Below are 14,407 nucleotides of genomic sequence, written 5' to 3'. Positions count from 1 at the left end.
GGTCCGTAATATCATCAAAGGGTTCAGAGAATCTGGAGAAATCACTGCACGTAAGCAGCTAAGCCCGTGACCTTCGATCCCTCAGGCTGTACTGCATCAACAAGCGACATCAGTGTGTAAAGGATATCACCACATGGGCTCAGGAACACTTCAGAAACCCACTGTCAGTAACTACAGTTGGTCGCTACATCTGTAAGTGCAAGTTAAAACTCTCCTATGCAAGGCGAAAACAGTTTATCAACAACACCCAGAAACGCCGTCGGCTTCGCTGGGCCTGAGCTCATCTAAGATGGACTGATACAAAGTGGAAAAGTGTTCTGTGGTCTGACGAGTCCACATTTAAAATTGTTTTTGGAAACTGTGGACGTCGTGTCCTCCGGACCAAAGAGGAAAATAACCATCCGGATTGTTATAGGCGCAAAGTGTAAAAGCCAGCACCTGTGATGGTATGGGGGTGTATTAGTGCCCAAGACATGGGTAACTTACACATCTGTGAAGGCGCCATTAATGCTGAAAGGTACACAGGTTTTGGAACAACATATGTTGCCATCCAAGCAACGTTACCATGGACGCCCCTGCTTATTTCAGCAAGACAATGCCAAGCCACGTGTTACATCAACGTGGCTTCATAGTAAAAGAGTGCGGGTACTTGACTGGCCTGCCTGTAGTCCAGACCTGTCTCCCATTGAAAATGTGTGGCGCATTATGAAGCCTAAAATACCACAACGGAGACCCCCGGACTGTTGAACAACTTAAGCTGTACATCAAGCAAGATCGGGAGAGAATTCCACCAGAGAAGCTTAAAAAATGTGTCTCCTCAGTTCCCAAACGTTTACTGAATCTTGTTAAAAGGAAAGGCCATGTAACACAGTGGTGAACATGCCCTTTCCCAACTCCTTTGGCACATGTTGCAGCCATGAAATTCTAAGTTAATTATTATTTGCAAAAAAAAAAAAAGTTTTTGAGTTTGAACATCAAATATCTTGTCTTTGTAGTGCATTCAATTGAATATGGGTTGAAAAGGATTTGCAAATCATTGTATTCCGTTTATATTTACATCTAACACAATTTCCCAACTCATATGGAAACGGGGTTTGTAATACACATTACAGGCTGCATGCAAACACACCTTAAACGTAGCACTTTAGAAGAAAGAGGTGAACTTTTTGCCAAAACCGGATATAGCTGGAAAAGAACAAAATATAGGTTAGACTGTTGTTTGGAGAAAACTTGATGACTTTGCTATATTTATACATGATTACTCCTGGTACCTTCTCCCAGTTTTCCAGCTTGCTCAGCGGCTCCTCCTGGCAGGATCTTGGACAAGACGCTGTCTCCCTCCATGCCCGGCTGACCTGCCGCCGCACTGCCTATCCCTCCCGGCCTCGGAGCAGCTTTGGAGCCTGCACGGGATGATTAAGACAATGAGGATGAGGACAGAAAGGTGGGAGGAAAGGAACTCATGATGGTGAGTCAGTGAGATAGCAGGATAAAAGTCTTGTTTGTCGTTTTGTCACCTGTTGTGTTTTTTTTTTTTTATGTTGTTGGCTGCTTAGAAATAAATATCTCACTTTACGTGACATTTCAGAATGCTGGGCATCAAAATAGGATTGTGTATTTCACTGGGTCTAACATTGGCTTTATGATTGCGGTCTGTTTCCGTCATTTCTTACGGGAAGCATTAACAGTGCGTTGCAGAGGGCTATGTAAGTCCTTCACCTATGCCTGTGAGTGGAGGTTGCGCTCCTTTTGAGGCCATTACAGGTGCCGCTTTTGCTCCAATGGCTGTCACTGGGGGTGTCTCAATCTTGGCCTGCAAAAAGAGAGAGAAACATTCTATTGTTTCATACATATTTGGCCATTGAAAATAGTGGGGAAGTTACATTTGATTAAAGGGGAACATTATCACCAGACCTATGTAAGCGTCAATATATACCTTGATGTTGCAGAAAAAAGACCATATATTTTTTAACCGATTTCCGAACTCTAAATGGGTGAATTTTGGCGAATTAAACGCCTTTCTATTACCGTATTTTCCGCACTATAAGGCGCACCTAAAAACCACAAATTTTCTCAAAAGCTGACAGTGCGCCTTATATATGGGTTAATATTAATATTAATTTTCATAAAGTTTAGGTCTCGCAACTACGGTAAACAGCCGCCATCTTTTTTCCCCGTAGAAGAAGCGCGCGGTGCATGCTGGGATATGTGACGTTTCATTTCCATTTGTGTGTTTATGTAAAGACCCCAAAATGGCTCCTATTAAGTGTGTTGTCTGTCTAATTATAAATAATGCAGACGAGGCGTGTTAACTGAGTTCTCAACGTTTACTCACAGCGTGCTCATAACCACATTCTAACTGCCAGCACATACAACAACGCTTCTCAGGGCTACCGCGCATGCTCGTCACTATCGTTGCATGCTGGGTAGTGTAGTTGTTATATTTGCTAGCTCATAACATCACATTAAGAGACACGCTTACGCGCTTAATTCAATACTCGCCGTCATTCCGGGTGGATTGACAAAAGACCTCCAGCCGCTAGATATTGGTGTCAACAGGGCATTCGAAGCTAGACTGCTAACTGCGTGGGAACAGTGGATGACAGAAGGCGAACACACGTGACGTTCACCAAGACAGGGAGACAGCGCCGGACGACATACGCCAACATCTGCCAGTGGATCGTAAATGCCTGGGCAGATATTTCGGTCACAACTGTGGTCCGAGCTTTCCGGAAGGCAGGATTCACAGAACTGCTGGACAACAGTGACACTGACTCCGATTACTTCGACGAGACGGAGCCGGCCATTTTGGATCCCACATTCGCCCAACTTTTCAATTCGGACACCGAAGGAGAAGAATTCGAGGGATTTATGAATGAAGAATAACTTCAGAAAGTGAGCGTTATGTTTATTTTGTGTGTTGTGACATTAACGTTCGAGCAACATTATGTTGCTATTGCTCTGCACTATTTTGAATTTTACTATGTTTGTGATTGCACATTTGCGTACATTTTGGGAGTGAACAGAGTTGTTAGAACGCTGGTTTTTAATATATTATTAAAGTTTGACTGACCTATCTGACTGTTTTTTTGACATTCCTTTAGCGCAGTTAGATGCGGCTTACAACACGGGGCGGCTTATAGGTGGACAAAGTTTTGAAATATGCCGTTCATTGAAGGCGCGGCTTATAACCCAGGGCGCCTTATGGTGCGGAAAATACGGTATTCGCTCTCGGAGCGATGACGTCACAACGTGACGTCACATCGGGAAGCAATCCGCCATTTTCTCAAACACATTACAAACACCGAGTCAAATCAGCTCTGTTATTTTCCGTGTTTTCCGTACCTTGGAGACATCATGCCTCGTCGGTGTGTTGTCGGAGGGTGTAACAACACGAACAGGGACGGATTCAAGTTGCACCAGTGGCCCAAAGATGCGAAAGTGGCAAGAAATTGGACGTTTGTTCCGCACACTTTACCGACGAAAGCTATGCTACGACAGAGATGGCAAGAATGTGTGGATATCCTGCGACACTCAAAGCAGATGCATTTCCAACTGGACTGGACAGATCAGCTTTCAGGAAAAGAGAGCGGATGAGGGTATGTCTACAGAATATATTAATTGATGAAAACTGGGCTGTCTGCACTCTCAAAGTGCATGTTGTTGCCAAATGTATTTCATATGCTGTAAACCTAGTTCATAGTTGTTAGTTTCCTTTAATGCCAAACAAACACATACCAATCGTTGGTTAGAAGGCGATCGCCGAATTCGTCCTCGCTTTCTCCCGTGTCGCTGGCTGTCGTGTCGTTTTCGTCGGTTTCGCTTGCATACGGTTCAAACCGATATGGCTCAATAGCTTCAGTTTCTTCTTCAATTTCGTTTTCGCTACCTGCCTCCACACTACAACCATCCGTTTCAATACATGCGTAATCTGTTGAATCGCTTAAGCCGCTGAAATCCGAGTCTGAATCCGAGCTAATGTCGCTATAGCTTGCTGTTCTTTCTGCCATGTTTGTTTGTGTTGGCTTCACTATGTGACGTCACAGGAAAATGGACGGGTGTATATAACGATGGTTAAAATCAGGCACTTTGAAGCTTATTTTAGGGATATTGCGTGATGGGTAAAATTTTGAAAAAAAACTTCGAAAAATATAATAAGCCACTGGGAACTGATTTTTAATGGTTTTAACCCTTCTGAAATTGTGATAATGTTCCCCTTTAAGCACAGGATACATGACTGTTTCATCAGAAACCACAGTGGCAATGACAATAACCTGGCCTAAGGAAAAGTGAAAAAGATTTTTGTCTCATAAAAAATACTTTAACAAACTCCATCTTTACATGAACAGAAATCAATAAAAGTGAACATATTTTTCGTACCAGGATTGGAATCTTATGTAACTTTTATACCAGTGATAAATGAGCAGCATGGGGTAATCAGCATTGACACATTCCCATCGCCTCCCTTCTCCTTAGTGGTTTGCTCACATAGCTGTTAGTCAGCTAGAACAAAACAGAACATTTATAAGATGTTAGAGATAATGCCAATTAAATAAAAGTACCGATACATGTTCTATTGATGCACTCTGAAAGAAACGTAGTTATTTAAACAAGACCATCGCCTAATGCGGTTTTCGCCACAGCTGTGGGCAATGTTTTGATATTGCTTCCTGGTTTTAGTGTGTCATGATCCGCCCTCTCCTGCCTCTGATTGGCCCTGACCCTAGCCAATCATGACTCACTTTGAGGCGTTATAGCTCGCTTGGTAGAGTGAGTGGACGTGCCAGCAACTTGAGGGTTCCAGGTTCGATCCCCGCTTCCGCCATCCTAGTCACTGCCGTTGTGTCCTTGGGCAAGACACTTTACCCACCTGCTCCCAGTGCCACCCACACTGGTTTAAATGTAACTTAGATATTGGGTTTCACTATGTAAAAGTGCTTTATGAATATAATTCACTTCATTTCACTTCACGTAAACCAGCCAATCATCATGAATTTTCTCATATGTAAACCAACCAATCATCATAGAGTTTCTCCGTATTTATTTTCTCCTTTACTGGATCCCTGGTAGGGACAATCAGCAGTAATGGAGGGATGAATTTGCAGACCATTTTTTCTCTTTGTAGCTTGTAGCTTTTATGGACGCTACTACTTTACATGGGTCTAAAAATAGCAAAGCTACTGGAATCGCTACTGCTTCAAAAAGTAGCGAAGCTAGAGCTATGCTACTCGGACATGTAGTGAAGCTACGTAGCTTCACTACGTGGGTAGCCCAAACTGCAAATCGTACTGATATAAGGAAAGTTTACTTGCTATACTCACCATAGGGGTAGGCGTCGTTCCTGTTGGACCCATCTGCCTGGTCTGACCCATAGGTCCACTCGTTGCTCCCACTGGCCCAGGCTTGGCCTGGCCCTGCCCCATCCCCATGTTTTGTCCCTGGGCAGGGGGCTGCTGCTGCAACGCACCAGTGGTTGTTGGTGTACCTTGCTGCCCCGGCCTGACCGTGGAAGTCTGGGCTTGCTGTTGCAGCTGAGTCCTCTGTCCTGAAGCACTGTCATTCTGGGAAACTTGACCACTCTGTCGCCCGGATCCAGCGGGACCCTGACCTCTTGTGGAGGTGGCAGATCTAGAGGTACCTAGAAATAAGGGTAAATGAGGGTGGATTTTTGTTTATTACATTTTTTATTTGCTTTAGGTTTAAATTTACTCCAATCTATTTCTGTCACTGAAGAAAGTGGGTGCAAATCCGGGGCTATTTAAAAAAAAAAAAAAAACATACCTGCTGCCTGGCCCTGCATGTCCACTTGTTGCTGAGACTTGCTGCGTGAGGAGCGATGTGGATCCCCTTGCCTAGAGGATCTCTGGCTATGATGGTGACCAGATGGATCCCGAGAGTAGTCTGTCGAGTGGTAGCCTCCGGACCTTGAATCTCCACGTCTTCCTGATGATGAAGACCGCCCTGAAGGGTCTTGGCGTATAGACGTGTCTTTTGGGTGGCTCTTAGATGACCGGGAAGACCTCGGTTCATCTGAATGACGTGATGAGGATGCGTGTCGACTAGTGCTTCCATGGTGCCGATGGTCACGAGACGAAGTGTGTCGTCCTCCATGGCCATACTCATCCTGAGGCCACAGGTCCTCTTCAGGAGGTTCGTCATAATCATGATAGGTGTGTTTAACACCATGGCGACTTCTTCCGGATGAGTGGCTGCTGCCGTAGTGCCGAGAACTGGAGCGTGGCTTCTCAAACCAGTCTGTCTCTTCTTGGCCCAGATGGTAGGCTTTGGAAACCGAGAGCAGATCACAGTCAATCTCCATGTCGTCTGGAGACAGCGGCATGCAGGCTGAGAAAAAGAAGGAAGACCACCACCCATGCCAAAGAAGAAGACACAGAAAATCAAAATAAAAGTTGTACATCCATGCATGGTACAATTTACATCACTTTCACATTACAAGACTAACTAGATCAAATAAACACTGCAAAAAATGTCTGCAATAAAACAATATGGAAGCTATATTTTCAAGGCTAAAGCCAATCATGTTCGGTAATATAGAGCCCTAAAAACAGATTTTAATTCGTTACATAATGGATCCAAGCAAATTGTGTGGCTAAAAGTAAGCCTGCCATCTATAATGGATGAAGTTAACCTTCAAAAATGATAAGACTGTTTTGCAGTGCAGCCAGAATTCAGAAATGATAACATGTATAAAACATCAATGCAAAAAACACAGATAACAATAAAACCCTGTAAAATAATTTGCATTGGTGACGTGCAAAGAAGACCTTCCAAGGGAATCAGAGTGGTGCGAACGAAGAAAACGACCACGCCGCAGAACCATGCGAGTACTGGACAAACAGATGACCAGACGGACAGGCGGAGGGACGGACAGGCAGGCAGACAGACAGACAGCAGTCCACTGAAATGAGAGCTCCAAGTGACTCTCAGGAAGAAGAAAACATTGGCATGCAACAGCTAGTTCTGCCTTTTTTTCTTCTCTTTCCTAAGCCTATCCACTGGGTGGGTGGGGGACATTTAGATAAACGGTGGGGGCAGTAGTAGATAGTGAAACTGTGGGCATTCAGCTCCCACAATTACCTTCACTGTCTGACACAGCACAATGATAATCGTCTATTAAGTATGTATCATCCGACTTGTAGACATGGGTCCGGGGTAGGTCTCGAATGTGGTCTTGAACATCTGGCAGAGAGTGACTGGAACCGTATTGGCCATAATAGTAATGGTATCTACTGCTGTGACTGTCGTATGGGTCGGGGCCTAAGCTTGATGATCGCCCGGAGCCCATGAATCTCCCCAGGGGACTGAGTGGGCTCTCCTCTTCAGAGTACTGCCTGGTTGGGTGGTGCCCCCGGCTGTAGCCAGATCGATAGGAGCGGTCATCCCTCTCGTAGGATCTGCTGCGGTACCCAGAGTATTCTTTGGCTGAGATCTTGTCCATGCCATAGCCGGTAGAGCGGGAGCGGCCGGTGGAAGTGTAGTAAATACGATCATCCTCCTCTCCCAATGAGCCATAGTGTCGACTACTATGTGTGGTGCCACTTCCGGTGTCATAAGTATTCTTCTTGAAGCCGTAGTCCTCTATCAGCTGACGTCCTCGAATGTGGGCTGAGGTGTAACCCCCACCAGCTGATGAAGAATAGGAGGCCAGATCTGCTTCCACGTCCCGAGCCTCCTCTATGGGGGAGAATTTGGAGATTTTCTGCTCCATACTGCCCAGTTTTCTGTGCTTGCTGCGTTTGGTAGACATGACAGCAGGAGCCAGAAGGCTTCTTGGGGATGAAGATTTTTGCACCCCAGATCGGAAGCTGCCGTGTTTGTCTTCGTAGTCATAGTAATAGGAGGATCCCCCACCCAAGCTAGTGCTCACGCTGCTGCTGCCCCCTAGAGGTCCGTGCCTGTAGCTGCTCTTACCCCTGCCATGGTGGTCGTACAATTCTTCCTGCATCGCTGCTTCCTCCTCAGGTGCCCTGCCGTACATGGAGCTGCCAGTTCCCCCACGCGTCGTGCTGCCAATGGTGCTGCTGTGGACGTGGGTGTCGCCAGGATAACGGCCCGTGCCGCCATGATGCATCATGTCCACTGTTGTCGTGCCCAGCCCGTTTTTTGCCGTCAGCTCACTTACATCATCAATCATCATGTAGTTCCTTGGGATGTTTTGTTCTAAGCCAGGTGCCCCATACATCCCTTCTGCTGTACTGTAGGTTGATGGACTATCCACAGTATGTCCATAAGCATTGGAAACTGTTGCTGTAAACTGTCCATAAGAGCTGGCTGTTGTTGTTGTGTAGGAATATGCATTAGCAGTGGTTGTGGTATATGGCCCATAAGAACTAACTGGGGTTGAAGTATACTGTCCATAAGTACTAGGTGGCACTGTAGGAAACCCACCATAACTGCTGGACACTGGTGCTGAGCCATAGGTTCCATAGCTGGCCATGGTTGTAGTACCACTGTACTGACCATATGAGGGGGCTGAACTGGAATAAGTACTGTCTTGTGCCGTGGTGGTAACCACAACTGTAGGATTGCTGATTGTCTCGTAATTAGTGGGCATTTTATGTTCCAAATCAGCCAGTGACGTCTGCCTGGGCCTTCCTTGATGCACTGTCAAAATATCTGTTTGGGGTTGCCCAGGGTAAGGGGTACTCTGGCTGGGGTAAGAGGACACAGCACTTGGATAAGGTGAGCTGTGGGTGGGGTATGGGGGCTGACCAGGTGGTGCAGGTCCAAAACCTGTGTGCCCTGGTTGGGGCTGAGGTTGCGGTGCGGTTGGCAAGCCTATGTCTGTTTGAGGGTATGGGGGTTGAGTTTGGGGATAGGTGTGGGAAGAGTATGTTTGAGATTGGTATGATGGTCCTGAAGGGTGAACATGGCTTTGGAGGGGAGTTGGCTGTGGCAGTGCCTGGGACTGAGACACCGTTGGATATGGAGGCTGGTTAAATGTTGAAGCTTGGTATGGCAAACTTGATTGAGTGGGGGCTGCTGGTTGGCTCTGGGGGTATTGAGAGGAGAGGAAAGATGATGTTGGTGGGAACTGCGCTGCTGTGTTCAGATCGTTGCTAAACTGGCTCATCGGAGCAGTACTTGGTCTTGTTAGCAGTCCATTGGCCTCATGTGATGCAGCTGCTGCTGCTAAACGAAGGTTATTTAATTCACTATCAGACATATAGTCCCGAGTGTCACCCATACACCGCAAATAAGCAATATCCCTTCTCTCCCTCTCCTTGACCAGTGTCTCTTTCCTTTGGTGGATACCCAACTCAAGGTATCTCAGCTTAGCATCAATCTCTTTCTCCTCTTCCTCCAGTTCAGCTTGCTGTTTTCTCAGTTTGGTTGATTCTTGCTCTACAGCCTTAAGCTCATGGGTGAGGTCTTTGAGAAGGCTGGCTTTGGCGGCTAGGCCAGACCTGGAGCTGGGCTTGAGGCTGGGCACGGATGGCAGGTAGACCTGTTGGAGGGCAGGCGTCATCATGGGCAGATGAACTGATGTTTCTTCTGGAGGAGGACTTGGCAGGGTTCTCTTTACCTTACGGAGCAGCGAGCTCTGCTGAAGGGCTGCCAGCTGGAGAATGAGAGAGAGGGTGGGGGTAGAAGAGCAGTAGAATACGGGGAAGACAAGAACAACAAAGCATGAAAGGAAGAATAACGGGTGTAATCAATAAGATGGTAGGTAGAAGACCATGATAATAGTGAACAATGGTTTGAAAGATAAATGTCAGGATTGAAAATTATGAGGAATAAAAGTAGAAAAATAATATGAAAGCAAAATAACAATAACCAAGAAGTTGAGAGTTGGGGTAAACAGAGGTTAATTTGTCAAAGGAGACAGAAAAGTGGAGTGATAAAGGAATGTGGGTAATAGTGGTAGGGCAAATTATAATTGGAAGAGGAAATAATATCACATCAACAGGAAGGAGAGACACTCCAAACAAGAAAAAGATCGGGAAAATAAATATGAGAAGAAGACATGCATTCAAGGAGACAAGAAAGGCAAATAGACAAGAAGACAAAGACAACAAAAAACAGGGGGGTTGCGTTAGAAAACATACACCAAAGAACTTCAAGTTAGCAATAATTGGCATGTAGTACTTCAATCAAACAGTATTGTGTGACGTTAACGCTTTTTGGATGTTTTCCGACTATCTGTTATTAAAATAAAATGGGTTTTAAGTTAGGACCATTAACCTAGTGCTGCAGTTGTTCCTCTAAACAACAGTTCTAAACTCTACACCAGTGGTTCTCAAACTTTTTTTCACCAAGTACCACCTTAGAAAAAAGTTGGCTCTTCAAGTACCACTATAATGACCAAAATTTAAATACAATAGCGGAATAAGCCCAAGTATTCATCAAAAACAAGGGAGAGGTTGTATTTAACAAATATGTAATCATTTTGGCCGCTGAAACATTACAGTTTGAACAGTAACACTGTGTTTGAATATAGGAAAATAAAACATTATACTTTAAAATCTAGCAAATATTTCTGCACATTCTCTGTGTGCTCTATTGCTGTTGGTCGTGCTGTGATGATTATGACAATGTGTTGACTTTATTTGATGTTGTTGAATGTATTACTTAGTTATAATTGTATTAACCTTCGAAGAGCTATAATTTCATTAACCTCCTAGTATTTAAATAACTATTCTGTTCAACATGCATGTCACAGAATTCCGTGAAAATAAAAATGTTTGTTCTTGGGCAAAATTTGCATGTTTTCCGTTTTAAGTATGGGTCACGTATCAGTACAGATTCGGCACTGGTATCGGCTAATATGTCAACAATACCCATTCCTAGTCATTACAGCACTGCATTTTTACAAGTTGGGGCTTATTTGAAGGGATTTTGGTTATTTCAATTATAATCTCTAAAATAAATAGGGCAATTCAATCTAAAATATTGATCTTGAATGCCAAAATGTACTGTTTAGATTTTTCTTAAATAAATTATTTCAACCATAGTGATTCCAACCAGACTCTTTTTTTTCTATTTAGTCATTTATGCTACCACTTAATCTGTTTAACTGACATCTATGAAACTTCTCCCGGCAGTTTTAAATTGAATGCTGCTTTATTGGGATTATCATGCTAAGTGAATCACTTTGTGAGTTGCTGTCAGAACCTTGTCCTGTGCGTTGGTCCTCTTTCAGAGATATAACTCAAATGTCTTTGCTTTGCTTGCCTCTCTGAAGAATAATAGGGTTATAAAGACTACTTTCTTTTACAAATTGCCTTTTCCTCAATAGCCATTATAACAATGTTTGACTTGCTGCAGTGAAATATATTTGTGATTAAGCTTCATAAGGTGAAACAAAAAGTCAAGAATACGGCATGCATCCATTCCCAGCGCCTCAATTACTTTCTATGCTGAGTCTGAGCTAGAGGCTTATATTCTCACGTTTATTCTCAGTAAAACGCTTAAATTATTTTTCTCTCCAACAAACTTAATGATACTGTAGATGACCTGAAGTTACAATGAGAACTGGAAGTGTGAGGGTGTAACCACGAAAGTTAGAAAGTGTATATTACTGTATGCTTATAGATAATTCCAGTATTAAAGCTGTACTTAAATTTTCTTGAACGCGTCCTTAATCCATTCTCTCTTAATGTCTTTATTGTTGTTAATATATGAGTGACTTTACCTGGTTCTGGAGGGCTTGTTGTTGATACAGGGACAGCCTAGCCTTGGTGTGCTCATCGGCAGTGGGACTAAGAGATTTAGGGTCTGACATAGACCTTTGCGTGTTCTTCATTGGTCTGGGCACAGATGGATGTCGCTGCGGTGACTCAGCAGTGTATGACTTCTGCTGCGGTGTTACATGAGCCTTGTTCAGCCTTTCACTGGATAGAGAATTCTCCAACAAGCGATGCGGGGACACCGGAGAGACAGGAGAGTAGAGGACCTGCGGAGATTTAGGAATTGTCTGCTGCTGTCGGATGATGCTGGAGATAGACTCATTGTGTAGGTGGTTGTGAGGCTGGTAGTTAATATCAAGTGGGTCAGGACGCCGGCGCTCAAACTTTGCTGCACTTGCTGTGATATGCTGCTGCTGGCGCTGCTGTATGGAAATGTCAGCAGAAGCGGGTTGCTGGGTTCCGCAGCTGTTGGAGGAAGAATATGGGCTTACTGTGGTTGGTATGCTGAGCTGGGGAGTGACAACACCTTGGGACTGAGCTTCTGGTTCAGTCTGGCATGCTAATGACTGTCCCTTTTTGGTTCTTTCAGGTCCTGATATGTAATGCACAATTTCTACTTTATTTGGGTCTGGTAATGTCACATGGATTGCAGGGGAGACCCTGCCAAGGTGTTCTACTTCGGTCTGGCAAGACATTTCTCTCATGGTTTGGACGGCTATACTGGAGGATACCATCTTGGGTGCATTGGTTTTGGAATCGGTGCCTGCCGTGGATGTGCCAGTACCACTGCCAGTGGCGCTGGATTCAGAATGTCGAGAATAGCGAGAACGTCGTCGGCGCACTGGCTGTTCAGTTTCAGCTTTGTCCTCATCGTCATCTGTCTGAACTGAGCAGTCTACGCTACGACCACGCCTCCTTGTTCGATGACGCATCATGTACCTTGTGACGGAGAGAATAATGAAGCAATTGTAATTCCTGCCTGATAATTCATTATCATTCACAGTTAATTTTTAAAACATGATTCAAAGCACACTATTAGTATCATCATGATTAAATTGTAATTCATAGAAATTGAGAGGTGGTATTAAGTGTAGCTCCTATTGATTAGTGCAATTAATTACTGTATTTACCCAGACAGCAGGTCTTAGTGTGAATCATTTTGTTTGAGCTTTTAAAACTCCAATATAAGACATTTGCATTCTGTCTGTAAGCACTTGTCTATCAATTATTAATAACATACTGCATAGATCAGCATTGTAAGTGCTTTGCTTTCAAATTACAAAGCAACACAAAGGTTACTAAACCACCTGTTTTTGGAAGGACAAGCATAAACAAGAAAACACCTCAAACACACTCAATGAACACGTCTCTACCTCTCCTCCCCATCTTCATCATCTGTTTGCACGCAACTGTCCACATTCCTGCGTGGGGAGACATGGAAGGCTACGCCTTCTCCGTCCAAGCTATCTCTGCTCAGCCTGGTCATGGAGCTATGTTTCCTAATGTTGCTTCTGGTCTCAACATGCTCATCATGAATTCTCAGACACATCTCTGAGGAGGAGTTTGGCAGGGAACGGGATCCAATTTGAGGGTCAGTGTAAGGATGCCCGTTCACATCCATCTGCAGGGGAGGATAGCAATTGTTCTATTAATTGATGCAGTGTGCACATTGTGTAATAGTGACTCCTTCTGTATGCTGGCAACTTACCTGTATGTTCTGGACTGCAGCAGTTTTCTGCCGCTTCTGTTCTTCAAGCTGCTGCTGGAGCTGTTGCTGCAAGGACTGGATCTGGTCTAGCTGGGACTTCTGTTGAGCAAGCTGCTCCCTCTGGACCACAAGCTGATTCTCTCGTTCTTGTTGCTGCTGTTGTAGTACCTAAAATGCAGAAACCGAAAGAATCGCAGATTGACTAAACAGATCAATGAGCCTAGTAGGAATGAGACTGTGGAATGAAAGTCGCGAGAGGGGGTGAGAGGAGAAGCAGTCAATGATGCTGAGAATTCTACATATCTGCTTAGAGATGTAAATTAAAAAATCACCAGCGTCCTGAAAAAGCATGTGTCATGGAGTTATTCTTGGAAGGGTTGGAAAAAAGCCAAATTTCAATGTATTGCTAAAAAAATAAAAATGCAAGTACCACACAATGGACAGCATCAGTTGCTCGTGCCAGTCATGTAATGCCCAGAAGAAAACATTTCAATATTTATTTGCATAAATGATAGGCTGTTGCAAATAAAAGAGCAGGGGGGCTTTTGCTGCTACAGTAGGTTATGGGATGCAGTAACATTTTCTTGTTTGCATGTTTTATTAGCATCAAGCAAAGCTTCCACACCTGTTGAACAGAGTAAACTTGAAAGATTTTCAACTGCTTGTTCTATTAAAAAAAGAAGACAATCATTATGTTAGCTCTTCAGTTAAACCTTGAAACACGTTCATAATAGGGAACAATTCTTAGATTAGGCATGTTTACACATTTACAATGTCATCTTTTTTTTAATAAAAATTCAGACCAACAATCGGTGTTCAAATTGGATAATTTTCTAGGTGGTGAAAACTATCATGTGGACAACTTGAATAAACAATGTGTGCTTTTGAGAATGAAGGATTATTGTTTTTTTTTTTCAAAATTGTTATGTTTCATCAGGTTCTCACTTAAAATAGAGCTTTTCATCAGGTTCTCACCTAAAAAAGAGCTACATTGACTGTTGCATGCAAACTTTAAATGTAGTTCTTACAATCATGTGGTTTTATGGTA

At 43.9% G+C, this 14,407-nt stretch overlaps 1 protein-coding gene and 1 long non-coding RNA gene across 3 annotated transcripts in view; one reads left to right on the top strand and one right to left on the bottom strand.

The window, feature by feature from the left end:
- LOC133615799 (uncharacterized) overlaps window positions 1-14,248 on the top strand; it is a 37,102-nt gene extending 22,854 nt beyond the window's left edge. Inside the window, exons 3-4 of one of the 2 annotated variants that reach the window (XR_009816766.2) lie at window positions 1,282-1,468; window positions 13,380-14,248. This is a non-coding gene — a long non-coding RNA (uncharacterized lncRNA). Of the gene's footprint in view, window positions 1-1,281; window positions 1,469-6,274; window positions 6,788-13,379 lie in introns of those variants that run through there. The other variant, XR_009816767.2, reaches the window with a different exon arrangement.
- The window catches only part of bsna (bassoon presynaptic cytomatrix protein a), a 196,144-nt gene that overhangs the window by 12,495 nt on the left and 169,242 nt on the right, over window positions 1-14,407 (bottom strand). The window contains exons 7-16 of the mRNA XM_061974572.1: window positions 13,985-14,026; window positions 13,360-13,527; window positions 13,025-13,272; window positions 11,657-12,590; window positions 7,099-9,583; window positions 5,782-6,282; window positions 5,322-5,638; window positions 1,720-1,813; window positions 1,272-1,403; window positions 1,130-1,185 (exon numbers count right to left, since the gene is read on the bottom strand). Of these exons, the coding sequence (XP_061830556.1) occupies window positions 1,145-1,185; window positions 1,272-1,403; window positions 1,720-1,813; window positions 5,322-5,638; window positions 5,782-6,282; window positions 7,099-9,583; window positions 11,657-12,590; window positions 13,025-13,272; window positions 13,360-13,527; window positions 13,985-14,026 (4,962 nt within the window). The 3' untranslated portion in view covers window positions 1,130-1,144. The remainder of the gene's footprint in view (window positions 1-1,129; window positions 1,186-1,271; window positions 1,404-1,719; window positions 1,814-5,321; window positions 5,639-5,781; window positions 6,283-7,098; window positions 9,584-11,656; window positions 12,591-13,024; window positions 13,273-13,359; window positions 13,528-13,984; window positions 14,027-14,407) is intronic.

This window comes from Nerophis lumbriciformis, linkage group LG01 (genome assembly GCF_033978685.3).
Source record: "Nerophis lumbriciformis linkage group LG01, RoL_Nlum_v2.1, whole genome shotgun sequence".
NCBI lineage: Eukaryota > Metazoa > Chordata > Actinopteri > Syngnathiformes > Syngnathidae > Nerophis > Nerophis lumbriciformis.
Note: the sequence above shows the minus strand (reverse complement) of the source record. Positions and strands in the feature narration are given on the sequence as shown.